This window comes from Cibotium barometz, chromosome 41 (assembly GCF_041138505.1).
Source record: "Cibotium barometz isolate CiBa-2024 chromosome 41, ASM4113850v1, whole genome shotgun sequence".
In the NCBI taxonomy this organism is placed as follows: Eukaryota; Viridiplantae; Streptophyta; class Polypodiopsida; order Cyatheales; family Cibotiaceae; genus Cibotium; species Cibotium barometz.
Window position 1 is genome coordinate 30,386,969 of NC_141086.1, and position 26,393 is coordinate 30,413,361.

General features: G+C 41.6%; 1 protein-coding gene, 1 long non-coding RNA gene and 1 other non-coding gene across 3 annotated transcripts; all 3 read right to left on the reverse strand.

Annotated features, from left to right (window-relative positions):
- Positions 1 to 18,781: 18,781 nt before the first annotated feature.
- On the reverse strand, positions 18,782 to 18,854 carry TRNAK-CUU (transfer RNA lysine (anticodon CUU)). Its single transcript has one exon. It is a non-coding gene; the product is annotated as a tRNA-Lys (tRNA).
- A 1,452-nt stretch (positions 18,855 to 20,306) lies between these two features.
- On the reverse strand, positions 20,307 to 21,482 carry LOC147614852 (uncharacterized). The gene is made up of 2 exons (XR_015262992.1): positions 21,085 to 21,482; positions 20,307 to 20,984 (listed from the first exon to the last, which is right to left on the reverse strand). It is a non-coding gene; the product is annotated as an uncharacterized LOC147614852 (long non-coding RNA).
- A 193-nt stretch (positions 21,483 to 21,675) lies between these two features.
- Positions 21,676 to 24,507, reverse strand: LOC147614853 (pentatricopeptide repeat-containing protein DOT4, chloroplastic-like). The gene is made up of 3 exons (XM_086780172.1): positions 24,423 to 24,507; positions 24,226 to 24,341; positions 21,676 to 23,682 (listed from the first exon to the last, which is right to left on the reverse strand). The coding sequence occupies exons 1-3, from the start codon at positions 24,443 to 24,445 to the stop codon at positions 21,824 to 21,826; spliced, it is 1,998 nt and encodes a 665-aa protein (XP_086636298.1). The 5' UTR covers positions 24,446 to 24,507; the 3' UTR covers positions 21,676 to 21,823.
- Positions 24,508 to 26,393: the final 1,886 nt, after the last annotated feature.

The following is a 26,393-nucleotide window of genomic DNA, read 5'->3' on the forward strand; positions in this document are numbered from 1 at the left end:
TGGCATTAAGCGATCTCTTCCATCGCGTTTTCTTTTTCTTTGCTCAAGAAATTGATGCATTATCCCTCTCTTCAAGAATGTAGTTTTGATTTTGAAGCATTGACCATGTGACTACATTTGCGGGTACAATAGGTGTGGTTCCTAGTGCCTCATTGGTGACCTCAACCAAATTCAATGGCGTAATCTTGGGTGCACTTGGATTATGTGGACATTGAGCAATCAAATGATCTATGCCACAACGATTGCATGTAAGTACCGGCATTCCCGATGTGCTCCCTTGATTTGGTTGCATTTGAGTAGCGATCTTCTGTAGCCTATTAGGGCACTCCGCTACACGATGCGGTCCACCACCACAATCGTAGCATTGAAGAGGTGGTCTCTTGGCAAAGGTATTAAGGTTTTTCCCTCTTGTGGGCGAGAGCAGCCGCTTGATATACAGGCTTGACTTGCCCGAAATGATCCTCCATGTAATACTGGGGAGTCATTTCAAACGTATCAATCCCATATGGAACAGTGGGGTCTCCTCTTCTCATAATCCCCACACGCACTATGTGACTCACAACCCATCTGGTTTATAGGGGTAACCCTCGGCGGATGCGGAGGTTGTGGTCCTAGCACTGGCGGTGGTAACGGCACAGACTAGACTAAATTTGGGTTCCTTGGAACTATGTGTTGTGACGGTTGCTCGTTCAGCAAGTGGTGCAGGCATCAGTGCGGGTACTTGAGGTGTGTTTGACCAGGCTAGTGGTGCCTGATTTGGTAACATACGCTTAAGTACTAGGCAATCCTTAGATTGATGGCCATACTTACCACATGTATTGCAAGTGCCATTGAATTTAACTCTAAATGTGGGACATTCACTCGTGCTATGTGGTCCTAAGCAAACCAAACACCATTATTGCTCTCTTCTTGGGTACATATGGCTATTTTGAGGAGTTTGATTACCCCTAAAGTATTCTTGGAGAGCCTTAGTAAGTTCAGCTAGACATTTTGGATATCTTGGTCTCCTTTGGCAATAGGTCTTACAGTCATTGGCTCGTGCCCAGATACTTGCAAACTAACAGACTTTGTCTCCAAAGACACCTTTTTACCTGCAATCATCAAGTTGTCTTCTAACTGGATTGCATTGGCAGTGACTGTTTTCCACGTCGTAAGACCTCTAATGACTAGGCCATTGTATATGTCCTCATGGCGCAATCCTTGGATGAATCTATCAAGAAGTTGGTTGTTATTGAAGCACTTATCTTGGGAATACAGCGAGAATTTAGATGCTTTAGTCGACTAATAAAGTCTCTCACACTGACTCTCCTTCCTCGCGTTCAGCTTTTTGGAGTTGAGATGCTACACCCCAAAGCACACCCTCACGTATGTATTCTTTCAAGAACAATCTCTTGAGAGTGGGATAGTGAGTACGCTCTTCAACCCTTAAAGTTTGATATACCAATCTCCGGCTTTTCCACTCAAGGTTAAGCCTAAGGCTTTACACTTATGTAGCTCATTATGCTCTTCCAAGAAATCACACACGTGTTCAAAAACTTCAATGTGCTTCCTAACATCTTCGTTACCACCACTGAAGTTCTGAGTGAGCTTGGCAACTTGTACCGCCTTGCTTCTAGGCTCTCTCTCAAGTATGCCATGCATGTTTTCCACAATAGATCGTTTGAGCAAATGTTGCTAGATCACCTAAGTGAGCAGGCATAGCTGATGGAGGCACTTCTGGTCCTGGTTGACAGGAGTTGGCACTAGTCTTGGTATGTATGCAGCTGACGCAGGATATGATATGTGACTAGGCATAGCTCCTCTTGGATAAGGGTTTTGATAAGGCATTCGTGGAGCATACGCCATTGGCATAATAGGAGGCATAGGAGCTACATGAGCATGAGTAGCGATAGGTACATATGGTTGATATGCACTGGTACGCACTGTTGTAGGTATACTGTACCACTAGGCAGCAGTGTTGTACTAACTACACTGGTAACAGGTGCATTTTTCGTTCTCATGCTCATCATCGGAGTAGGCATTGGAAAGTTAAGCTAAAGTTGGAAAGCTAAAGTTACTACTCGTGGGCTCAACCTGCATTGAGACTCCAGGCGAAACAACATACGAAGGATCTACGGGACTCACCGAGGGAGTCTCCAATTGTGACAGGGTTGGTTGTTTAGCCTTGCCCGTATTCAAAAATCTCATAGGGCCAATTGAAACTAGGTTCACTCCCCTATTCTGCCTCTCGAATTGGATAATTCTATGGATAACTTCACATATCATTTGTTGTTGTTCTTCTAGATTGGTGGCACTAGATGTAGATCATATGACTTCTAACCAACCTACATCGTATGTGTAACCCGTGTATAGGTCAGTGTCAGAGTCTCCGTGTGTAGGTCATATTCCCAATTTTCATTGAGAAATATCCAATCCAAACTTGGCTTGCCAAAAGGTCCTCTCGAAGTGGACGCAATGTCACTTCTTGTGGTTTGACTTCTAGGGGCCTCTACCTTAGGAAGAGCATCAGAAGAAGGTGGTAGCTCAGTAGGGCCTTCATTAAATGAAGTGGGTAGAATATCCACATGGACACTCCTTGGGAGGGCAGGGTCTACATGAGATGTGAATGGCGAATCTACTTCCCCACCTCCTTCGTTTACTTCACTTGTCGTCGCTCGCAGGTACAGAGCGCGTATCTCTACTAAAAGAGTCTCTATTAGACGACGAAGCATGCTAGATCCGAGTTGTGGGACCCAAACTAGCACGTTTTAGCTTGCTTCATCAGAGTTCTGAGGATGCCCTTCCATGACTTCAGAGTCAGAGGACGAGTCACTAGCCACTATTCGTGGGTCACGTCTTGGGTTGCACTTCCTTGGGTTCCAATAAACTGAAGGCTAAGATGCTAACGTGGAGGGATGGTGTGAGCCTGCGTAAACTGAAACGCTTTCTAGTTGCTCAGACTCTAGCACCCGACCAGAGCGTAGATGCATGTGATGTGGGTATCCTACACGGGCGTTGGTAACTACCCTTGAAGCCCACACAAGTGGTTTCTCAGGTGTTTCGCACCCCGTTTTTACCCCCTTACTTATGGTCAAAATTGGACTAAGGCATGTGATAGCTCAAGACGAGCGTATCGTTCAAGGGGTCCTAACGTGCTTTACAGCATAGTGTTCGCCTATCCGGAGCTCCCGTGGCCCTCAGAACACTCTACTTGTGCCTGTGGGGGGAAAGGTGAAGGCTTTGTCCCACATGCCCACTCCACTCCTTGGGGGGTAGACTATATAGAGAGCTTCACTCCCCTTAAGCTTTCACTTAAGAGGAAGCTATGGAGGCTCACTCTCCTATATATAATTATCAACCGAGATCGGGGTCAGGGTTGGGGTCGATTGGGGGTTTTTTCTTTTTCAATAAAAAATTTCTTTCCATGCAGGTTGGGTTGATTTAATTTTTTATTTTGATTTTTTTAGATTTTTTTAATAAAAAAAACTTTTTATTTTTTACTTTTTTATCTTCTTTTTTTAAATTACTTTTTTTAATGCTTTTTTTTAACAAACACGCCTCTCTTTGCCTTTCCTGCAGGATAAAATAGACTTCAAACAACAGCCAAGCTGCATCTGGAGCTTGGTGCAGGGCAATTCCCCGACAACAGTGCCAAAAATGTGCGCTTTTGCCGCATGTGTCGGAGCTAGGGACTTGCCATGCACCGTGTGCGAGCCACGAATGGCAAGCACACAACGGTGTGTCACTCACTGCTCAGACTGCCTCGTGAAGGATTCTCGCGTCGCGAGATGAAGGAGCTGCCGCCGCTGTCGTCGCTCTGTTGTCTCGCCGCCGCAATCGTGCCGCCACGCAATGCTCGATCGCTACACTCTCTCTCTCTCTCTCTCTCTCTCTCTCACACACACACACACACACACGCTAGAGAGGGAGATGGAGAAGATGAAGCAAGAGCACTCCTTGTATTCAACACTTAGAGAATGAGAGGTTTTAGGTTACATTTGACTTTTATATGTGACTTGGCCGTTCACACATGACCGGCCGATCCTAACCCTTATCCTGATGAAATTCGAGGTGCGCCTCTCATCGGCAACGATCACCCAATCCCCTTACTCTTTGGGCAAACATGTGTAGCATCTAAGCTAATTTGGGCAAACGAACACTCGTTTAACCTAATTAAGGGTACGCCAAGCCTCCTGAGGCTGTATAACAGGCTGTAATCGGCTGTCATAAAGAAGAAGAAAAAGAGTGTGCTTTAAGGAGCAATTGTGGCAGTTTGTCATACATAGCACGATAGAGAGATTACATGGGCCGACACCCTCACTAAACCCAATGGCGACATATTCGAGCCATTGAGATCAATGTCCCAAATGCACATCCCAATAGCATTGGCCATGCAGCGACAACAAGTGTGTCATCGGGTTTTATACCCCCTCTCACTTCAATCCCACCGGGCGGGCTTTGGTTCTTTACCTAACATTCCCACAAATCCTATAGGTACCAACCCTTTGCAACCCCTAGATGCCCACACCTTGGATATATTGACTAATCTAGGAAGGGGGGTTTCCCAACAAGGACTAAGTGAGTCCTTACCCATATTAACACTCACACACGGCCTCAATGACTCATACAAAAATATAGCCGTACAAATTTCCAAAATCATGAACAAATACGATGAAACAATAATTAATCTCCCATTTTAGATTAATTTATACAATTGTTGATGCACAAAGATTAGCATTTCCTTGCTTTATCCAATGATGTGCTCAATTGTGTGAATTAATTAAAGATTAGTGGTTAATTAGAGTCCTTGATTAGTGTAAAAGAGGAAAAGATTAGTGAAAGAATTAATCTTGGATTAATTCTTAATCACTTTTTTACGTAACTCATTAAGGCTAATGAGCATTCAATGAGTAGATGCTCATGAGTTATCAAAATTGTCCATTTTCATTTATGAAGGGTGTAAGGGGTGTCATTAAAAGGTTGACTTTTTTGATTCCCACTTACCTTTTTGGAAAAATGCCCATACCCCTTTCATTTTAGATTCAAAAAATATTCCCCCCCAAAAAGGGAAATTCGTATTTCCCCACTAGACTCCCCAAAAAAAATGGTGAAAAAATTTTGGACGTTACTACCGACTGTGAAAGAAACAATTCCGGCCATGTAAGAAATTCCTGTGAAAAATTTCAGCCGTGAAAGAAATTAAGGCGAAAAAATTCTGGTCATGAGAAAATTCCGCCGACCGTGAAAGAAATTCTAGTGAAAAAAACCGACCGTGAAAGAAATTTCGGTGAAAAAATCCGGCCAATGAAAAATCAGGCGTTGAAAAAAAATTCAAATTTTTCATAAAGTCCGATTCACGACGTGAATTTAAAGTTTCACTACGTGAAACAATGGAAGCTTGTATCTCCTAAATTGTATATTTGATGAAGGTGCCCTAGGGCTCATTGGAAAGCTGACATCGAGCTCTTCGATTTGGACTTGGCCGTTTGAAGTCAAAATCAACCATTTTGGCCTCCGACAAGTAGCCTCAAAATTCGACCCGAAAATTAAGGCAAAAAACAACCCAAAAACCACGAAAAATCGTAAAAAAAAATAGCGTAAAAATGACGACGAGCCATATTTGTGCTACTTTTTGAGGGTCTAAACGACAAAATTACAAATGACTCGGGGAAACAAAGTTATAGTACTTAAAAAATACTACAACTCCCTCATACAAAGTTTTTCAAAATTCCTTTTGGAACACCCTCAAAAACGTGCTGCGAAATAGGGAAAAAAATCTCAAAAAAATCGTCTTGATACAGTGATGGAAAATAGGTTTTAGGACCTCCTCTTCGATCTTAGCATATGCTTTTTCCAAAAAAATATCTCAGGTCGTTCACGTGCATATAGCGCCTAAGCTAATTAGGACAAATGGACACCCGTTTGATCCAACGAAGAGTACACCAAGCCTCTTGAGGCTGTAACGGGCTGTGGGAAAGTATAAAGAGCAAAAAAAATCCCAAACAAACAAACTGTGATTGCTCATTAAGGAGCATTTAGGCACTCTAACATGGCCATGATAGAGGGATTGCCAGGGATCACACAAGGACTGAACCCAATGGCTGACATCTTCGAGCCATTGAGATCTATGCCACAAATTCACCTCCCAATGCCATTGGCCATGCCTATAACAAGCATGGCATTAGGTTTTACACCCCTTACCACTTCCATCCCACCGAGCTTTGGCCCCTTGCCTAAGATTCTCACAAATCCTATAAATATCAACCCTTTCCTGGATGCCCACACCTTGGACATACTGACTAGTCTAGGAAGGGGGATGGCCCAAGGACTCACTGAGTCTCTTCCAACAAGAGCACTCACATAACGGCCTAAGTAACTCATACAAAAATACGACCGTACAAATTTCCAAAATTGATGGAACAACAAACCCTGTTCAATTCATTCAAATGTTTGAATAGAGATGTGAAGACTTTAACTGCCCCACTAAGGTACATGCATTGAACTTATGCCTTAGAGGGAAAAGCTAGTCGATGGTTCATCGCATTGAACTTATGCCTTAGAGGAAAAAGCTAGTCGATGGTTCATCGCATTGATGCGCCAGCAGTGATCAAGACCAACTTCAAAACCTTGAAATCAACCTTTATTCATGGCTTTTCCAGACAAGGTGATCGGTGGAGTGCAGTGACAGAATATTCAGTTGAGCGTCAACCAAATGAATCCATTAGAGATTTTATCCTTAGGATAAAATGCTTGGACTCACGTTGTGAGTCATGGGAAAAATTAAACGATGTTCAATTGAAGAGATGTTTCATGATGGGCTTAAAGAATAACAGCTTACACAACTTGATCATTGTAACCAATCCGGAAACATTCGATCAATGTTGTAAAGAAGCAATACGTTTAGATGACAACATGCTCGAAACCAAGGTCTAATTAAAAGACAAGGAAAAGGAGCTTGTAGAGGACATTATCCCAAAAGGGGACATAAACACAAAAGAGCCAAAAGCTATACATGATGCAGAAGCATCCACCTCAAAAACCACCACACAAACCTCAACACCCATATGTGCGACACAGGATACAAAAACCCAAAAGAAAATTCGATCTCGTCGCATGGGTAAACATAATGAAAAACTGACAACCCAAAGAAAGTCAAAAGCTGAAACAAGTTCTAGTACATCACTAAGTGAGGATGAAACAACTTCTTACTCTTCACTCAATGCACCACATAGACCAAGAAACTAGAACCCACCCAACCACCCCAAATGGATAATAGTGATCACATGACATATGTGGAATGCCAAAAGCAAGCTTAGGAGAGCATGCTTAGCTTGGTTGAATGTCTTATAGGGTCCCTGGTTGTGATTGAGCCTCATAATACCGATCCTAAAATAGCAACCAAAATACAAAGCATAGAGGAGTATTGCTTTCCCTTTCAAGAGGATGGCATACTCTCTATAGAAGAGTCATTTGAAACAGATTGTATGAATTATATGCTTGAGAAAGCACGTGAGGAATTCGATAATCCCCTTATAAGATTAAAATAGTCTCTCAAAACCTCATTTGGAGAAATGCTCTTCTCTCACGAATAAAGCCAGCATTACATCGCACTTGCATCTTTAAGGGCTCAACCTAAGTTATACAAGGACATAACGAACTCCATAAAACAGGACTGTGAGAATTCGCAAGTTTCCAAACAGACCTCATTAAGAATTTTCAGAAGGTCAAGTGTGCCAGTGTACGCATTGGGTACTCTTGAAAAAGATGAAAGCTAAAATGAGAATGAAAGTGAATGGGAGTATGAAACAGAAATGGGATCTGAAGCCGAAACAATAACCAAAACACCCATGGTTCCTTTAGAAGATTCTATCATGGTATGATTGGATTTCCCTATAGGCAATGCTGTTAAGCACAAACGCGCATTGATTAGCCCTTGAGCAAGTCATAACATTGTGACAATAGACACAGGTGTCATTGGGACAACCTAAACTCATCCCTATAAGAAATAGTTTTGCAAGAAGAGCTAATGGACAAAACATTGAAGTTCCAGGTTACTTTAGATACGCGACTCAAATAATCGATGGCAATATGGAATCTACATTCCATGTTACGCTAGATTCCCTTGAGTATGATGTCGTCCTTGGCAGAACTTGGATAGGTGAATCGTTGTATTCACTAGATGAATCCATGCAAATAGTCACCTTAAACACTCCTACAAGCAATGTACAATTGCTATTTTACGAGAGGAAGAAACCTTGAAAGAGCTGGAACTTCCAACATATCTTACACTGAAAAGATCCCTAGGATTTTGGTGGGATTGGAAATTTCAAATAAAATCACCACAGCTCAAGCATAGCTTTATCCAACACGAGAACACAAATCTCATGACCCTTGAGCTATGGGATTTATTAGGTTAACCAACACTCACGGTGAGGAAATGCACCTTATTAGGAAGGCAACCCCCTATTGATAGCGGGTATGCTTTACAAGAAGAGTCCAGATGATATCATGTGTCCATGAAGATGACTTTGTTGCCATTCTTGAACAAGCCCATTTTGGCATAGGCTGGAGGACACTTTGCCGGGGACACGACTACAAGGTTATCCAGGTTGAACTTTGGTGGCCTACACTCTTTGGAGACTGTTAACTCATTCCTAGGGTTAACAAGAGCTACCATCATTATCTTACATCAAGGAGCCAATTTAGATACACCAAAGGGTCATACATTCAAGATATGAAGCAATGGTGTCCAAAGCTACAACTTGGACGGGTGCCCGTAATGGTGTGACGAGTATTTATGGCGATTCCCGCTTCAAGATTGTGTGGTAGCAAGTTAGGGTGAAGTCCTAATTGATGTGCTTCAGGGATATATTATGAGAGTAGTCAAGTGTCTGGCCGGCCATAGTTTAAGTGAGTGTGAACACTTATGGCTATGTATATAAGTGAATATCTCTCATAATACAACATACTCTCCCATTGTGTAACTGAGTCTTGCTCTTGCTAATCCTCTTGCTAATCTCTCTCCCTAATGCATGCTAGTGAGTGTGTGTGAGTGAAGTGAGGTGAGAGGAGGGACGAGTAATGGTTAGTGCAATGCGGTGGTGTGACAACGCTCGCGAGAGGCACGGCGGAATTGCTTCTCAAGGAGTTGTAGAGCTTGGAGACCTCAAGGGTTACGAGCTCGGTCATTGGAAAGATCCTCACGATAGTTGTGCAGTTCACTAGGTAATCTCTTGTTGGATGTGTTTCAAGGAGGGTTAGGGTGAGCCATAACAGACGCAGCTGAGTTTGTTAAGCGTTGCAAATGAATGCCAAAGTTTTGGCATAGTCCATAAGAAGGAAAGCCTTGGATGCCAGTAGTTTTGGAACAAACCTTTGAAAAAAGGGCTTTAGATTATGTGATCCCATCAACCTAGTTGTGTTGTTGCTAAGGGAACCCAGCCATGTTTTATCACCATCACCACATATTATTTCACAAAATGGGCCAAGGCCAAAGCAATGCAAAAAGCTAACACAAAAGCTACCACCAAGTTTCTCTCTGAAAATGTGATTACTTATTTTTTGATTGCCCACTAGAAATAGTGAGTGATAGTGGCACACATTGTATCAATGAATTGTATCAATGAAGTGGTGGAGTATAAGTGTATCAAACAGAAATAGAAACTTAAGCACAAGGAGTAGCTCCCCTTTCGAATGGTTTTACCATACCCTTGGGGCCTGAGTATCTAGCACCACGCCAGAAGCCTACGCCTTACTGGATCTCGATAAAACTACTAGAACCATCTAGGTGCCAAAATCAAAGAAACATGTGCCTTGGACCCCCGCACACATGCACCCTCAAACATAAAATCCAAGTGGGTGTGGAGACCCAAGGTCCTACCTTCGATACCACCCCTGAAGTCTCAGTGGGAATGGAGACCCAAGGTCCTACCTTCAACACTACCCCTAAAGTCTACAAGAATGGAGAGCAATGGAAAAAACCCTGATGTGCATGCTAGACGCACCAATGAAGTTGGTGGAAGAACCCTTGGTCATGCCACCAAGCCCGTGCGTGCTATGTGGCTGCATTCGAAATAGTTCTAAATTCTGATGAGCCACCAAGGTGCCACGTGCTCCATTATATCCCACAATTGTGCCCTAGCCCCAGAGGGATCCCGTGGTACCATGACACCTCGTGCGCCTTGCCACAACATCAACTCACACTAGTCCCAAAGGGATCCCCATGGTCCCATGACATCCTGTGTATGGCTCGCCACAACATCAACTTGCCAGCTCGAAGGCCAAAGTTCAGACAAGCGTACTAGCCAAGCTGACCACAGTGTTATCCAAGCTTTCGTCGTGGATGGGTGCCTCGTCTTCTCAACACACGCATGGTAAGCCTCAAATCCTAGCCATGTGTACATATGTAATGTAGCCCTCCCCACTAAAGTATACGGTTTGCTACCTTCACCGAGAATGATAAAAAAATGCTAAAAATTCTAAAACCCAAAAACATAACAAGAAACGTCAAAAAATAACTAAACACATGCACATTTTTTCCTCGTGCACACACATTTACATGTGCGTGCACCCCCTCTTACACACATCACATTTTCACCACCGCACATGCATCTACACTCTTATACATTCATCTCCATTCACCCGTGCACACACGTATCCCGCACATGTGCACACCCCAGAACTCACATCCATATATACACATTCACTCGTGCGCACACTCACATCTGCATATACACATTCACTCGAGCGCACACTCACATCTGCATATACACATTCACTCGAGCGCACACTCACATCGACATATACACATTCACCTATGCGCACACTCACCTACACACGCATGTGTGTACATATACCTGCATTCACGCATTCCTACATGCACCCCACCTTCGCACACTATGCATATGCACCCTCCCTACACATTTTTCATACATGCACATTCACACACGTGCGCACCTGCACGTGCGTGTATACACATGTGCATGCGTGTATTTGCACACACTCCACCCATTTGCACCGTCGTGCACACCCACTCAGGCACGTTTACTCACACTTGCATGCACACCCCTATTTGCACAGTGCACACACTCCCCATTTAAACCATCCACCTATGCACACTCATTCTTGCATTCACATGCATGTACCTTGCATACGCACACATGCCCACACCTTTGCCCATTTCACCCCACTCATTCGAGCGCATGTGTGCACACTTTTGCACACAATCACTCGCTCATGGACACACATGCACACGCCCACCCATTTATTGGTCCGGCACTCAACACAATCCTGCATATACCTTGCTCGCACTCGTATTCACACACGCACAATCATTCGCACACGCGAGTGCACCCCGCTCAATGTGCACATCGCCCCCCTCATCTCCAAAAATCAAAATACCCCCCCCCCCCCACCTTCCTCTTTTTATTTGTCCCTCCCCCCTTAAAAACTTTATTACAAAAAAAACCCATATTTCTCTCTTTCCCTTCATTAATAAATAACTGGCTTTCCATTAATAAATAATAATAATTAAAAAAAGCCTCCCTGCTTTTATTTTTTCTCTTTTTTTTCATGTTAATTTTCTTCCTCTTTTTTAATTGTTTTATTCTTTTAAAAAAAATTATCTCTCGTACTTTTTATCTTTTTTTCCTTTTTATTATATTTTTCTTCTATTTAATCCTCCTTTCTATTCCTTTTATAAAAAAAACAAACCCCTCTTTTTGTTTTTTTTCCTCCCCTTCTTTTTTTTTTCTTTTTTACGTTTCAGAAAACAAATCTCCCTCTACTTCTCTTTTTTCCCTTTGTATAAATGTGCAAATAATAATAATAACAGTAATAGTTATCATCATCAGCATAAGAAAATAAAATAGAAATCATCATTTATCACCAGGCTTCTTTTTTTTTTAAGGGATACCCTAATTGGCGCAGAGGGGTGCGTGGAGAGAGAGAAGACCCAGCGTCGCCTGCGTGGAGAGAGAGGAGAGGCTCTGGCTTCTTGATGGTGCGACACGTGTCCTGGTCGCCTGCACCACCTTCCAATCATTTTAGCCTGTATCAATGCCACGCGGCACCACCCTAGTCACCCTTATTCTTCTTTGACCAATCCATCTCCTTCAAGGACAATATACTACTATACTCCATGGTGTCCAATCTGGTTATGTCTAACATTGCCACGTGGTGTCATTTATTTATCAACTCCACACACTTGTCTTCCTCGATCTCATGGCACCACCCGCCACCTAGCCTTAAACCCATTTATGCAAATTCATTTCACTTGGCCATAACCATGAAAACCCTTATCCGTTGACAGCACAATAAAGGTCTACCTTCCGTAGTTCTATAGCATGTCCAATCATGAGTACAACTCGTTGTGCATCCTTTGATTGTATCATACCGTCTACTCTTACCTAGACCATGCCCTTGCATGGGCAAAACTACCATTTAGACTATCCATGTGGCTTACCCCACAAGACATCTGGATAAGACATAGTAGGCCTTCACCTTTTTTTGAAGCCATATGTTTGAAGATCAGAAGGGCAACCTTGAGACGAGTTCTCATGAGGAGCCCAGGGCGGGCATGAGTCTTCTGGTGTAGAAGCCCCCCTAGCCAATCAAGTCCCCTTCTCGGCAGATAATTCAGGCACCTAAGAAAATCCCCCATAGTCGAACCCAACCACCTCTCCAACTCACCCCCATAGCCCTCGTTGGCAGACAATTTGGGCACTAAAGAAAATCCCCCAACCAACCACAAGAAAATCCCCCAGAGCTGAACCAACCACCTCTCCAGCTCACCCAACTCCAACTCCCCCCCATAACCCTCTTTGTTAGGAAATACTCAACATCTTCCATGGGAGCCCCTTCCTCTTCCACTAAACTCTCTCTGTAACTGTATCCATGAGCCCCCATCCTTGAATCATTCCACGAGGGGCCAGATCTCAATGAGGAACCACCATAGACTACTTTGGTGAAAGAAGCTAGTGAAGAGGATGGGAAGGACCTAGGGGTGTCCTTGCTTGTTCATGAACATCAGCTCACATATCCCCCAACCATGCAAGATCTCACATTCCAAGGCAACTACCATAGTCACCTGGATAACCCCTTTGATATGGCCAAAATCTGTTTAGTGAACTAACACATGGATTCCTTATTTGCCTAGTGGAAGATCGACCACCCACAACACACTAGAGGAGGCTAGCGTTTTGTTGATCCTAGGGACTACCCAACTGTAAGTCACATAGGAGTCCAACCTGAGTGACATGCACCCTATCTCCTCGGTGATCACCAAATGTGGCGAGAATACATGGCCACAGAGAGTGGTCACCTTACAGGGTTTGGAAGCCCTTTGAGATCATGCACCGATCCGACTGATACCTTTCCCGCAAGCCTTTCATTATATATTTCTATGAGATCAACAATTTGGTACCAAATGCGGGTTGGTAAATCTCACCCAAATCTCCTCGCTTTGAGGTCGATCCAAAGAAGTCTAGCCTTCTTAACTTTGGGGGAGCACTCTATTAAGTGACGTCTTTGCTAGGATCAAAGGTTTGGTGGGTTTGAGGAAGTGTTGTTTGATGCATTGTAACTGAATCTATTATCGTATCAATCAGATTCATATTAAAGGTCTCAAGTATCTCTAGATCAAGTCTAAGAATGGTTTCAGATAAGTTTCTTTTTTGTGAGCTCACATGTCCAGGTTAACGCCAAGACATGTGTCTAGGTATATGCGTGTAAACTCACGTATGCAGGCTTACATCTTCAAGTTCACATGTTTGGGCTCATGTCTACAAGTTCAAGCCTCTAGACTCACATCTATAGGCTCACGTTTGTAGGTTCATGTATGCAAGCTCACATCTTTTAGGTCACTTGTCCAAGTCTACGCTTCTAGACTCACACTATAGACTCATGTCTACAAGTTTACGTGTCTTGGCTCATGTCTCTTAACTCACATGTCTAGGTTTATGTATGTAGGCTCATGTCTTTTTTGTATGAACTCAGCTCATATACTTTCCTTGTATGCAATGAGCATACCTACAGTATGAAAATTTAGGAACTAGGCCTATAATAGGGTTGGTGTGTAATTATTGGGTAATAAGTATACTTAATTACTTGGTTCAGATTGTATGATAAGAAAATTTCCCAAAAACATAGGTAGGTGTGTCTGTATATGGCCATTATAATTAGTGTGTACTATATTAGTTATACCTGGCCCCAAGCTCATGTCTACAAGTTCACATTTCCAGACTCACGGCTCACATGTCCGAGCTCACAACTTACGTCTCTAGGGTTCATGTGTCCAGATTCACGTCTTTTTGCGTGAGCCTATGGGCTCACCTCTCCTACTCAAGAGTTGGTTTAGCCAAGCTGTTTATGGTTTTTGTGTTTTTTTAACTTAATAGGATGTGGTTAATGTTCCTAATCTTAATTAATAGTTCTGATACAAGCAATTAAGTGTTTTTGATTATTTTTAGATGTTTACATGCTAATTTAATAATGCATGATTGATGTATGAAAAATATAAAATGCATGAATTAAATTTGATAGTTTCACTGGAATTCAACCTAATGGAGCTCAATGCTTATTTTTTCAAAGTGGATTCCACTCCTAACCATAATTGTTAAGCTAATCCTTTGATCAAAGCAATGAAATCTAAGCCCCTTGGACTCCAATTTCATGCAAATCACCAAAAAACCAAGATTTTATCTTACTAATAGTTGAAATAGAATGCCCGAATGTAAAATAACCTTTAAATTCAAATCAAATACACAAACAAACACATCTAATGGCTCTTAAACAAAATGTTCTTCGAAGTGTGACCTTCTAATTAACACCATGCAATATTGGGTAATCCAAATAGCTTGGAATGGACGAAAAAATAGAGCTAAGTCCTAGGCTACTCCCCAAGAGCAATGCTAAATATGTTCTAGTCAAGAGCTTACCTTAGCCTTACTGAAGCATGTGGGATCTTGCCTTCGAGCCGCAAATGCAGCTTCCCATTATGGGTGTGTCAGCTCATGTGTCGCGTCCTTACTCCGTTGTCACACTGGAAGCACTTCATTGCCAAAGAGGTAAAGGGAGAGCCCTCAATGCCTAGATGGAGGCAACAAGCGATGGTGCTTCATGATGGTTCTCTCTCACAAAAGAAGGAAAAAGAAGAAGCTAATAGAAGAGAAAAGCCTACAATCACACCTATTCAAACAAGCAGTCATCAAGCAATTTAGAACACAATAGCATGCAAGTAAGCAAGAAGAGGGAAGAAGGAGAGCTCACAAGAAAACTATTACAAGGGAATGATTGTGTATTTCTTATTAGCAAAAATGACTTATATACAAGTGATAACTTTAAAATGGAAGGAAATGATTGTGTATTTCTTATTGTTAAAAATGACCTATATACAAGCAACTAACTTAAATATGCAAGGGAATGATTGTGTATTGTTTATTATAAAAAATGACTTATATATATGTTACTAGTAAAAATGGTTCAACCTCTATTACTAGTCTTATGCAAGTATGTACAATAAGTCCGTGGACTTTTCCTATTTGACATTAAGCTCATGGTAAGGCTTCTTTATATGTTCTAGCTCTATCTTACAAAAGTTAAGTGCATGTTCACGTGGGTAAGATGGTAAAGCGCCTTACGGTAGGTCATGCAGGTAAAATCATGTTAACCAACAAAGTGGTTAACAGTGCCCCCTGTAGGCCTTTAAATTTCTTCCCCTTAATTTTTTGAAACACCTCCTCCCTTGGAGAAAATTTCCACACAAACACACGCACTCAAAACTTGAGGGTTTTTTTTAAGGAATCTTTTATTTTTTTTAAGTACCACATGATGGCGATGTAAGCTCGCATGTGCCACATGGCTACATAGGCTTACATGTGCGATGTGGCAATGTAAGCTCATGAGTGCCATGTCCATTATTGAAATCCATTCTTATTACATATATATTTTCTCACATGTTTAATTAAGGGTTTCATATTTGCCATAAATATCACATGTGAGGTTGCAAAATTTGATACGTAGGCCAACCTTTGAGGAGTTTATTTTACCATTGTAGACTTTTTAATTTGGTGTGATTGAGATAGTTTCATTTCCTACATATACCATGACTTAACTTTGGGAAGAAGTACAAGAAGAGAAGTGGGGCTCTAGGAGGTTGTTGTAGACTTTCTTGATAACTCTTCTTGGTTGCAATTTTTTGGACCTTCATCTAGACTTACATTTGACATCATCATATACAATATCTCTAGAGAGAGAAATCTACCTTGAATCTAGGTTATATGATTTGCAACCTTTGGCATGTGAGTCATAACTTTTGTGAAACTTAGCATCTACTTTCTTTGTCTTTTCATCTAGGACATGCAAGTTTTTAATACATCCAAAAAAAATCAAGTAGGATAAATTGGATTTTCTACGTGTGTATGCTTCTCCTAGAGTGAGGCTGACAAGAGCTCCTGTAGGACTCCTCTTTGAAACTTAGCATCTAATTTCCTTGTCTTTTCATCTAGGACATGCAAGTTTTTAATACATCCAAAATAATAATAATTAAGATGCATTGGATTTTCTACATGCGCATGATTATCCTAGAGTGAAGTTGACAAAAGCTTTTATAGGACTTCTATACTACTTTCTCTCATTAGCAAATTGGAAGATTTACTTCATTTAGCATCACCCTACCGAGCAATTACCAAGTTTTTCCTTTCTACTACTAGATTTTTTAATGGAGTTTAAGAGCATGTATATCTAATACCTTTCTTACAATAGAAATCTTTAAATTTCTTTGTCATATACCACCTCCTTTACCAAATCTTTGAATTTCTTAGTTATATACTACCTCCTTTACCGAATCTTAGGATTTTAATGCATGTGCCACATTTTTTCCCTACTAAGGCTTTGAACTAAAGCTTGAAAAGCCTTCTAACTCTCTCTTTGGTGGGCAATAATTTTCCCATTATCTTGGAATTCTTCAACAAAATAACTATTTAAATTAACTCTCATTGCCGTACCTTGCTCAATAATTTGACCAATCAAAATTAGTTTTTTGGTGATCCCAATCATCTTACAATTCTAATTGTATATGCACCATGAATGAAGATATAAACATTAGTTGTGAAATTAACGAAGTTAAAGTTATATCATTGGGTTGATTTGAAATTAAAGCTAGATATTTGGAGCTTTGAGCATTGCTATAGGTGAATGATTTAGGGTCTAACAGTAGTTGCTTGGCCCATCTAAGACACTTTCTTCATTCATTCCATTTCCCAATGGTGGCCATGAATCCCACAATAATTACGCACTTAGTTTTCTTTATCCATAATCTCTTTCTTTAGATACTCTATAGTAGCAGGCTTGATTTTTGATGGGCAACCTTGCCCTTAAAAATTGATGGGTTTGGTGAAATATAGCAAGTGTTTTTGTATTTTAGTGCAATTTTTTATGGGCATTTTAAAAATTTGCAAGCATTTTATAGCCAAAATGCTCAAAAATAGGCGTGACACCTGACAAAAAGCAACTATGCTCTATAGATTCCTCTTCTTTTTTGAGAGTGATTTTGTTGTTACCATGAATTTGCAGGTTTATTTACTTTGGTTTCATCTTGAATTAGATTCCTTGATCTAGTGTTGTAATGACCTCTTTCTCTTCAAATATTTCTTCTAAATTCATCTTCTTGAACGAAGAGTGATTCCAAGTCATGAAGTAAATAATTCTTTTGGTCACACAATTAGAAGTGAGGAAGTGCTCTTTCTTAACTCCCTTGAGGATTTTATGCGCTATCTCTTCATCAGAATAAGATATTTCATGCTTATCATTTGGTTGTTGTATGTGAACACATTATCATTAACTTGTATCAATGCTTCAATGGAGAACACTCACCTTTGGATTAGATATTATCTTCCTTTTTGTTGGGGCGTGTCCTTAATCTTCATTCTCTCAATTTTTCCATCTTACTTCATCAGCTTCAAGTTGAACACTCCAGTATGACTTTTATAAGGCACCTACACCATCTATTTATAATGCAATCGCATCTTTTGTAATATGGTACTATGACTAGTGAAGCCCCCTGACCTTGAGCTTAAATGCTAATGGAGAAGTCACTCATGGCATTGTTGGTGCAACTCGATCTTTTTGCAAATGTATGGAATGCATGGCATCAAGGAAAACGTAGAATATCAAACTCTACATGTGTGACACAAGATCCAAGATCTCAATCTGTGTTGGGGAATGTTCTCCTGCTCGAGGCTTGCAACCACCTCAACATTCATGTGCACTAGCTCCTTGCAAAATGAATGTTCTCCTACTCGAGGCTTGCAACCACCTCGGCATTCATGTGCACTAGCTCCTTGCAAAATGATTCCCCTCACTCCATATTGTCCCTATGATACTAGATTATGTGAGGCGCATGTTGAATGGCACATTGGCAACCATTTCTTAGAAGACATGGTAAGTCATGAAACTAGGCACTACCCATGTCAAATCTAGTTAATTGGGGGGCATACTACCCATGTCAAATCTAGTTAATTGGGGTGCATATTCACTCAAATTTATAGTGGGTAAATTATATTGGCATTAATCAAAAGGCATTCTAAGGTGGCTACTAGGCCTTCGACGGAAAGATTATCAAGGGTTTCTTGCTAACCTAACACCACTCTTCCCAAAAAAAAAAAAAAAAAACGAGTTTATGCGAGCAAGTTCCTTGGAAGTGGGGTCAACTCAGACCCTTAAATACACCCCAACTATGGATGGCCCTTTTTTCATAAAGAGGAAAAATAGGATAGGGGCTTCATAAAGCACTAATCCAAAATTGCGCCGGCCATGGGGCTCGAACCCATGACCACAAGGTTAAGAGCCTTGCGCTCTACCAACTGAGCTAGGCCGGCTGGTTGAACACACACTGATCAATAAAGGATCAGAACTAATCATACAAAAATATGGATTTCAAAGCTAATATTTCACATTCTCAATTGCCCCTTTTCTCTTTACCAACGGCTTCCTCTTCATTTTAATTTTCAGCCCTGCACGCACCTGAACACTAGCAGTACAGTTATGTATGAGGAGAGAGGATGCCATGCATAAATAACACACGCAAGGATAGATCAAACAAAAACATTATCCTACTCAATGGCGAGACTATGTAGACAACAACAAGCCAATGCTAGTAGAGTGAGTGCATTATGATATAAATCTCAAAAATTGACTTGTAATAACTAGGAAATAACACGTGTATAAGCAAATCTCCCTTATAAGTGTCAAGGTGTGGTGAATAAGAAGAGTAGGTGAGTGTCCATTTTATCATGGTAACACAGTTGTGAAGTCCTTAATTTAAGATTACTTGTTTGGATTGCCATATGATTTAAGTGTTCCACAATGTTATTAACAATGCAATTGGTTTCTTCTATTTGGGAATTCCTGCTTGAAAGTTTAAACTAAATTTCAAATTGGAAATGTGGCATTACAAGTAAATCTCTCCAAGTGCTCTGTTATACCTCATTTGCATTAGTCAACAAGTTTCACATTCATGTAATTTTTACCGTCCACAAATGGAAACACCATCATCAACTTCACAAGATAAGAACGCATCTCCCAATATGGATCTGTAATGAGGTGTAGGAACCCCTTTAGTCGTAGATTTTCTAGGTCTTACCCTGGTATATGGCAAAGACATCGTCTTAGCTCCATAGAAATCATGAGTTACACTCTCAGTTGACATCTGGCTTGTGGCATCATCCTCTCTCTCCACTCCCTCTCTCTCTTGCATAATTTCAGTTTTGATATCAAGTGAAACTAGGATCCTTTATAATAATTGAACTTCTCTAAACCTCTAATATTCAATCTACCCGCCCCCATTTTCTAACAGGCCAAAAACTTCTAGATGTTTCTTTGATCATGCAGCTCTATGTTGTTGATCTTTAATGCCTCAACTTTGTCTTGTGTTTAGAGCATGCTAGTAAAATTGTCTCGTATCTATACTTCCCCTTGGGCACCTTCCTAAGCACAGCCCACTTTATAATTCTTATGAAATGCTTTGGATGGCTCTCTCCTGGGCACAAGCTGATGAACTTCAGCCCAGGCATTAAAGACAAAGCACTTGACATCAGTGCTAGAATTTGAAGGTTGCAGTACCCTTCCAAGGGGGTCAAAACCTTCACAAGAAGGGTTAAAAAACCATAATTCTTCAAAGGAAGGGAAGGGTTTTGGAAATTTTAGTTATATGCCCTTCCAATCTCTTCATAAAGAAAATCCCTTCAAAAGAAAAAATAAGGGTGCCCTTCAAATTCTAGGCCTGCTTGATATCACTTATTCACAGACTAGGAACTCATTCCATGGTGAAGAAGGAATCTTCCTATACATAACACAAGCCCTTTGAAGGCCCATAAGATCAGCAATCATGGAGCTTATACTTTTTCTTTTCTTTTTTTACACTTTTTACCAATCTTTTTTGGTTGGGGTGGGGTGGGGTGGGGTGGGGGTGGGGAGATGAGGATGCTTGGAGAGGCAATGTTATTGAATCTACTTATAATAGGAAGAATGCTTGCTGTAAAAAACTTGCGAGTTTTCAACTTGACCTAATAGTCAAGTACTCCAAATTGCCTCCATTTCTCGGTGACGAGATGCCTGTTCATCCTTTACGATAAAAGAAGCAGGTTTGAAGAAGGATCAGAGTATACAGGGTCGAGCTAAGAGGGTCCTCTATCATACTCCTTACATTTGTGCTATACATGTAGCATCTTACACAAAGAGTGAGCACTACGGAAAACAAGCATGGATTTTCCACTCCATGTGCTGCCTCTATGAGTTTATTGCAGTTTCTAAAACAGCTAATTATCTTTCAATCTTGTGTTCTGGCATTTATCTTCTTCACCTTTTTTGCTATTGATCTATCAAGACACATTCAGCTTGAGTTACATCAGAGGCATTTTTTACAAGATTTACCTCAGAAAGTCCTTCAATGCTTAAGCTTTGGCAACTGAAGCTTAGAATCCCACTTGATTTATGGTACTTTGCAAATCCTACAAAAACAAACACCCAGTCATTGGCTGCATAGAGCTCTATCAAGTTGACCCTAGAAGCTTTCAATGCACTTGACTTGAGTTATTTGAAAAGCCTTACCATGATTCGCAAAGCCCCTAAGAGACCATCCTGCCGTTTTTGCACTGAGCTGGCCAGTCACAAAGCTGAGCAGAGCTGTGCCATGTCAAAACCGAGGCGGTTTGAAAACTCAGACTTGGCAAGTTAACGACTCTGTGAGAACCTAGCAGAGTGTCTCATCACTCAAGCTTGGGTGTGAACTCAAGCTGTAGTCCCATTGGTAAAAATGAGAGATCCACAGGCAGTAAGTGTCCAACAGGCCCAGAAGTCAACAGCTCAGACCACCATTTTTACATGTCACGGAAGGGTTTCTTCAGAATTGTGTCTGCAGTGTGCCCAAATCGCCCGGAAGGCAGAAACCTGACGGAAATTCATGCCAGCAGGGTTTTAAACAGCTTGGAGCCCAGCAACCTTTACCGCTGGGCTAGGCAATAAATTGATAGTGACAGGAATATAATATATTCTCTAGCCCGGACAAACCCCCCCCACCCCCCTCCCCCCCACCCCTTTCCATCCGGCTGAAGGGACTCCTCTCCTAGTGCGCAAGAGGTTCAGCCTCCACCCCTGGTGCATGGGCAATTCTGAACCCAGCCTCGGTACCTTTTTCATGGTTGAGGATTCCTGAACACAAGCTCGACAACAATATAACGACCAATTTCTCATCTCTCAAGCTCAAGTGTAATCTCAGCGCCATTTTCATGATCAGTGACTGGTTACTGGAAAGAAACCCAAAGCTATGCCTTTACTTCATAACCTGACATCACACTGACCAAAAACTCATCTGTGGAACATACCCTTTCGCCTTGATTAACTTTTTTAAGCTGTTTAACTTCTCATGGATATAGTTACTTCTTGGGTGTGTTTTGTCCCCAACAACAAACTCATGCAATCCATTATGACCCTCAAACCAGGCCCTCCCAGGCTTCTTCCATGCACTAGTGCAATCCTTCATCTCACGTATGCCGGCTAGATGATCCCAGTTAGAAACATCAGCAAGATCTGATATAAGTGTAAGCCCAGATGAGTTGTTAGGATCCAACTGCACAATTTCCTTATAGCATTGCTTTCCTAGCTGTAAATTCCCATATGTCTTGCATGCAGTGAGCAATGACATCCACCCAAAAACATCAGGTGAGATAGGCATGGTTCGAAGTAACCTTTCTGCCTCATGTAAACAGCCTGTACGGCCCAGAAGATCAATCATGCAATTATAGTGCTCGATGCTGGGCACAATTCCCAGGTCTTTTGTCATTGATGTGAAATGTCGGTGACCTTCCTCTACTTGGCCTGCTTGACTGCATGCTGCCAGCATGCTTGTGTATATCATGCCGACAGGTTTGAAACCTTGATGTTGCATGTGCTCAAGGTATTGACCAGCCAACCTCCAATTACCTTGCTGAGCATAACCTGAGATCAAGACACCCCATGATGCTAAGTTACGCTGAGGCAACACTTCAAAGACCTTGCATGCCTCCTGGAGACTCCCACATTTCGCATACATGTCAATCAAACTATTTCCAAGTTCTGTGTCTATCTCAAGCCCTTTTCTGCTTATGAGGTCATGTATAAGCCTCCCCTGGAAAATGGCTCCAATACTGCCAGATGCCTTCAAGGTGCATAAGAATGAGACTTTGTCTGGACTTGCGCCCTCCAGCAGCATCTTCTCAAAGAGCTCAAGAGCAGGAAAACTACATCCAGTCTGAGTGTATCCTGCAATCATTGCATCCCATGACACCACGTTTCTGTTCGGAAAATCCTCAAATAGTTTGCATGCTTCGTCTAGACTGCCACATTTGATGTACATATCAATCAGAGTGTTCCTAACAACCACATCAAACCCAAGTTTACATGCTATTATCTGTTCATGGACCAGCTTTCCCTGGCTAAGAGCCTTGATGTTGGCACATGCTTTCAAGATGCACAAAAAGGTAGCTTTATCTGGTGTGACATTGTCCTGCTGCATATTTTCATAAAGTTCAAGAGCAAGGGGAGAATACCCATGCTGAGCATATGCTGCGATAATGGTACACCATAACACATCATCTCGATTCGACAATTTATCAAACACACGACGAGCTTCGATAAGGCTCCCACATTTACCATACATGTCAACCAATGTGCTTCCAATCTCCACATCCGAAGCCAGTCCACTGATAACTGTTTGATCATGAATCCATTTGCCCTCCTCTACTGCAGTGATACTGCAGCATGCCTTTAGAAGGCACACGTATGTAACTTTGTTTGGCATAATGCGTTCCTGTTGCATCTTCTCAAATATATGAAGAGCATCATAGCCAAGCCCATGGTGGGTATACCCCATGATTAGGGTATTCCACGACACAACGTCCCGATTAGGCAGGCCTTCAAAGACTTCACATGCCTTCTTGAGACTCCCACACTTAGTGTACATGTCAACAAGAGCATTCCCAATCACGGTATTTGATGTTATCCCACTTTTTAGAATCTTCTCATGTACCACTGCGCCCTGACTCAGGGCTTCACTGATGCCGCATGCTTTCAAGATGCATGAGAATGTAAACTTGTCGGGCTCTGTGCCGTCTTGTTGCATTTTTTCAAAGAGTTCCCACGCAAGAAGACCCTCCCTATGTTGTGTATACCCTGCAATCATGGTATTCCACGACACAACATTCCTACATGACAATCCATCAAAAGTTTTACGAGCTTCCTTCAGGCTTCCATATTTAGCATACAAGTCTATGAGGGCACTACCAACCACCACATCTGATTCGAGACCACTTTCAATGATCTGATCATGGACAAGCATGCCCTGACCTAGGGTTTTCGTGCAAGCACATGCTTTGAGGATGCAAGAAAACATGAACTTGCTTGGCTGAAATCCATCATCTAACATGCAATGATACAATGTGAGAGATTTTTCATGCTGCCCAAGGGCAATATGGGCGGATATGATGGCATGCCATGTGTGGGAACTAGGGTTTTTGATGCTAAGAAACACTGTGTTTGCTTCAGTGAGGTGACCATATGAGGCGAAGAGGCGGATGAGGGGGTCACCAAGGGGGGGGACAAGGTCCAAGTTGCTTTTGGAAATGAAAGAATACACAAGCCTTCCAGCTGCCAGGTCTTTTCTTTTACTGCATCCTTGCAAAAGACAGTAAGCTAGGTTTCTGGAGATGGGCATACCTTGCTTGAGAATGCCATCCACGGCCTGCAGAGCCTCATCCAATCGCTTGCCTTGACATACATTTTTCCAATCTTCAGAAGTTCCAAAGCATTGCAGGTCCTTTGCAGCTCTGGCCCTGTGTGGGTGATTGATGAAATGTGAGGTAGAGAGTACAGACATGCATGCATGTATGTATGACCTTAGCGCCTAGCATTACCTTGCACAGTTTGCGATCGACATGTCAAACCATCTGATGTGCGCAAGCGTTGAAGAGGGTGCTTCATCTCTCTCTCTCTCTCTCTCTCTCCTCTTTTTTATGTGTAGGCCTTTTATGTCTTTTTTGCAATATATTTCATGCTTATTACTCATATATTAATATTAATCTTTTTTTGACCAATAATATTTATTTATATTAACTTTTCCAAATCTGTCATTAATTAATACTAAAATTATAGTATCTCCTATCCTTACATCTTGCACACATAATGAATGGCTTCTAATCCTAGAGAAAATCCTAACGCTATCAGAACTGATGGTGGTGAACACTCAGATGAAATCATCATGACTGTGCTCAGCAAGATACACAGAAAAATTTGATGGGTTTGCATTTTTCAAAAATGTCCTTGCATGCAAGTTGAGTGAGAGAGAGAGAAAGAGAGGTATGTAAGATGTTGCACTAATGGAGACGAGAGAGAGAGAGAGAGAGAGAGAGAGAGAGAGAGAGAATATTGAACATACAACACTCCCAAGCTGACACAAAACATTCAGTTTCCTTTCATTGTTTCAGGTGGACAGGTTTGTGGCATATCTGGTTAACTAGGAATGCCTTCATATTTGATGCAAAAGTGGGTATTACAACTCACATAGGTTGTATAAAAGGGCTACTATTATGGCAAGTCTCTTACTTGCAGTTAGCTCATTTGGTGGAGAATGACATGGCTATATATTGAACGAGGGTACTTCAAGCTACACCTATGGTTCGGAGTAATTAGTGAGGGAAAGCTAGTACATCACATGGCGACCATGTGACCATTTGTAAAGTAATTTTTGGTAATATATCTTCTATTAGGAGAGAGAGAGAGAGAGAGAGAGAGAGAGAGGAGTATGTAAGATATTACATAGTTTGAGACGAGAGAGAAAGAGGGAATCGAGGGAGACTAGGTGCATGAGAACCAACTAATCATCGAGAGAGGGAGAGACTAGTGACTTAGAAAGAGAGGGATGATTTGTACCTGATTGCAAAGAGGGATGATAAATAGTCTAAATAAATCATGCACTAATTTTGTGGCATGCTACAATTTTGGCTATTCACTTTTTTGGGGTTAGAAACCCATGTCCCAAAGGCACCATAAATAAAAGGGAATATTCTTTTATATTAATTGGATTAACCAATTTATTTCATCGTATCCCCCATAACTCCAATCAAACCAATTTAAATGGGAAGAAAAGAAACCAAGAAAAATTCATGTGCTATTGAACTAATTACAAACATGGCTCCAAGATGCTGAAGATGATGAAAATCTGCTTTGTCTAAGGCATGGAATGAGAGAGAGAGAGAGAGAGAGAGAGAGAGGGTTCTTTAAAAATCCATAAAGGTCTATGCGACAAAAGGTGACAACGTTGTGCTACAAAATCTGGTAATAACAGATGAAATGAAAAGGATAAAAAGAAAACTTGTTTACCTTAAGCCGAAGGCCCAAGGGCCTTAGACTATACATACATCATGTCAGCATTGGTGTGCCATTACTATCCACATCAATATTCACATCCATAAGGTAGGATACATCACCTACTAGGGGAGAACGACTTGCTGTTGTTGAAGTAGATTTTGGATCTAGAGTTATTGCATACAAGGGACTCTCCTATGTGGTCAAAGTCGTCGTGTCCGTTTGATTTGGCAAGCCCTCCCAATAGTAACTCCATGTGGGCACGTGCTCATGATAAGGCACTGGCGGGTGTGCCTGCACTAAAAATCATCCTGCTCATGGGCATGTCATGTGTTGGTCACTTCATGTGGTGTCTAGGTAAAGTACTCTGTGAGGATTCTCTGTCATGTGTCTCCTCTCGCTCTCTATACTTGGCATAGTCCATCTCGTTGGTGATGCATATCCAACAGAAATAGGCCAAGACATCGCTAGTCCTCATAGTCCATGATCTTGGAGAGTGGGCCGAAATCCCCCTGAACAGG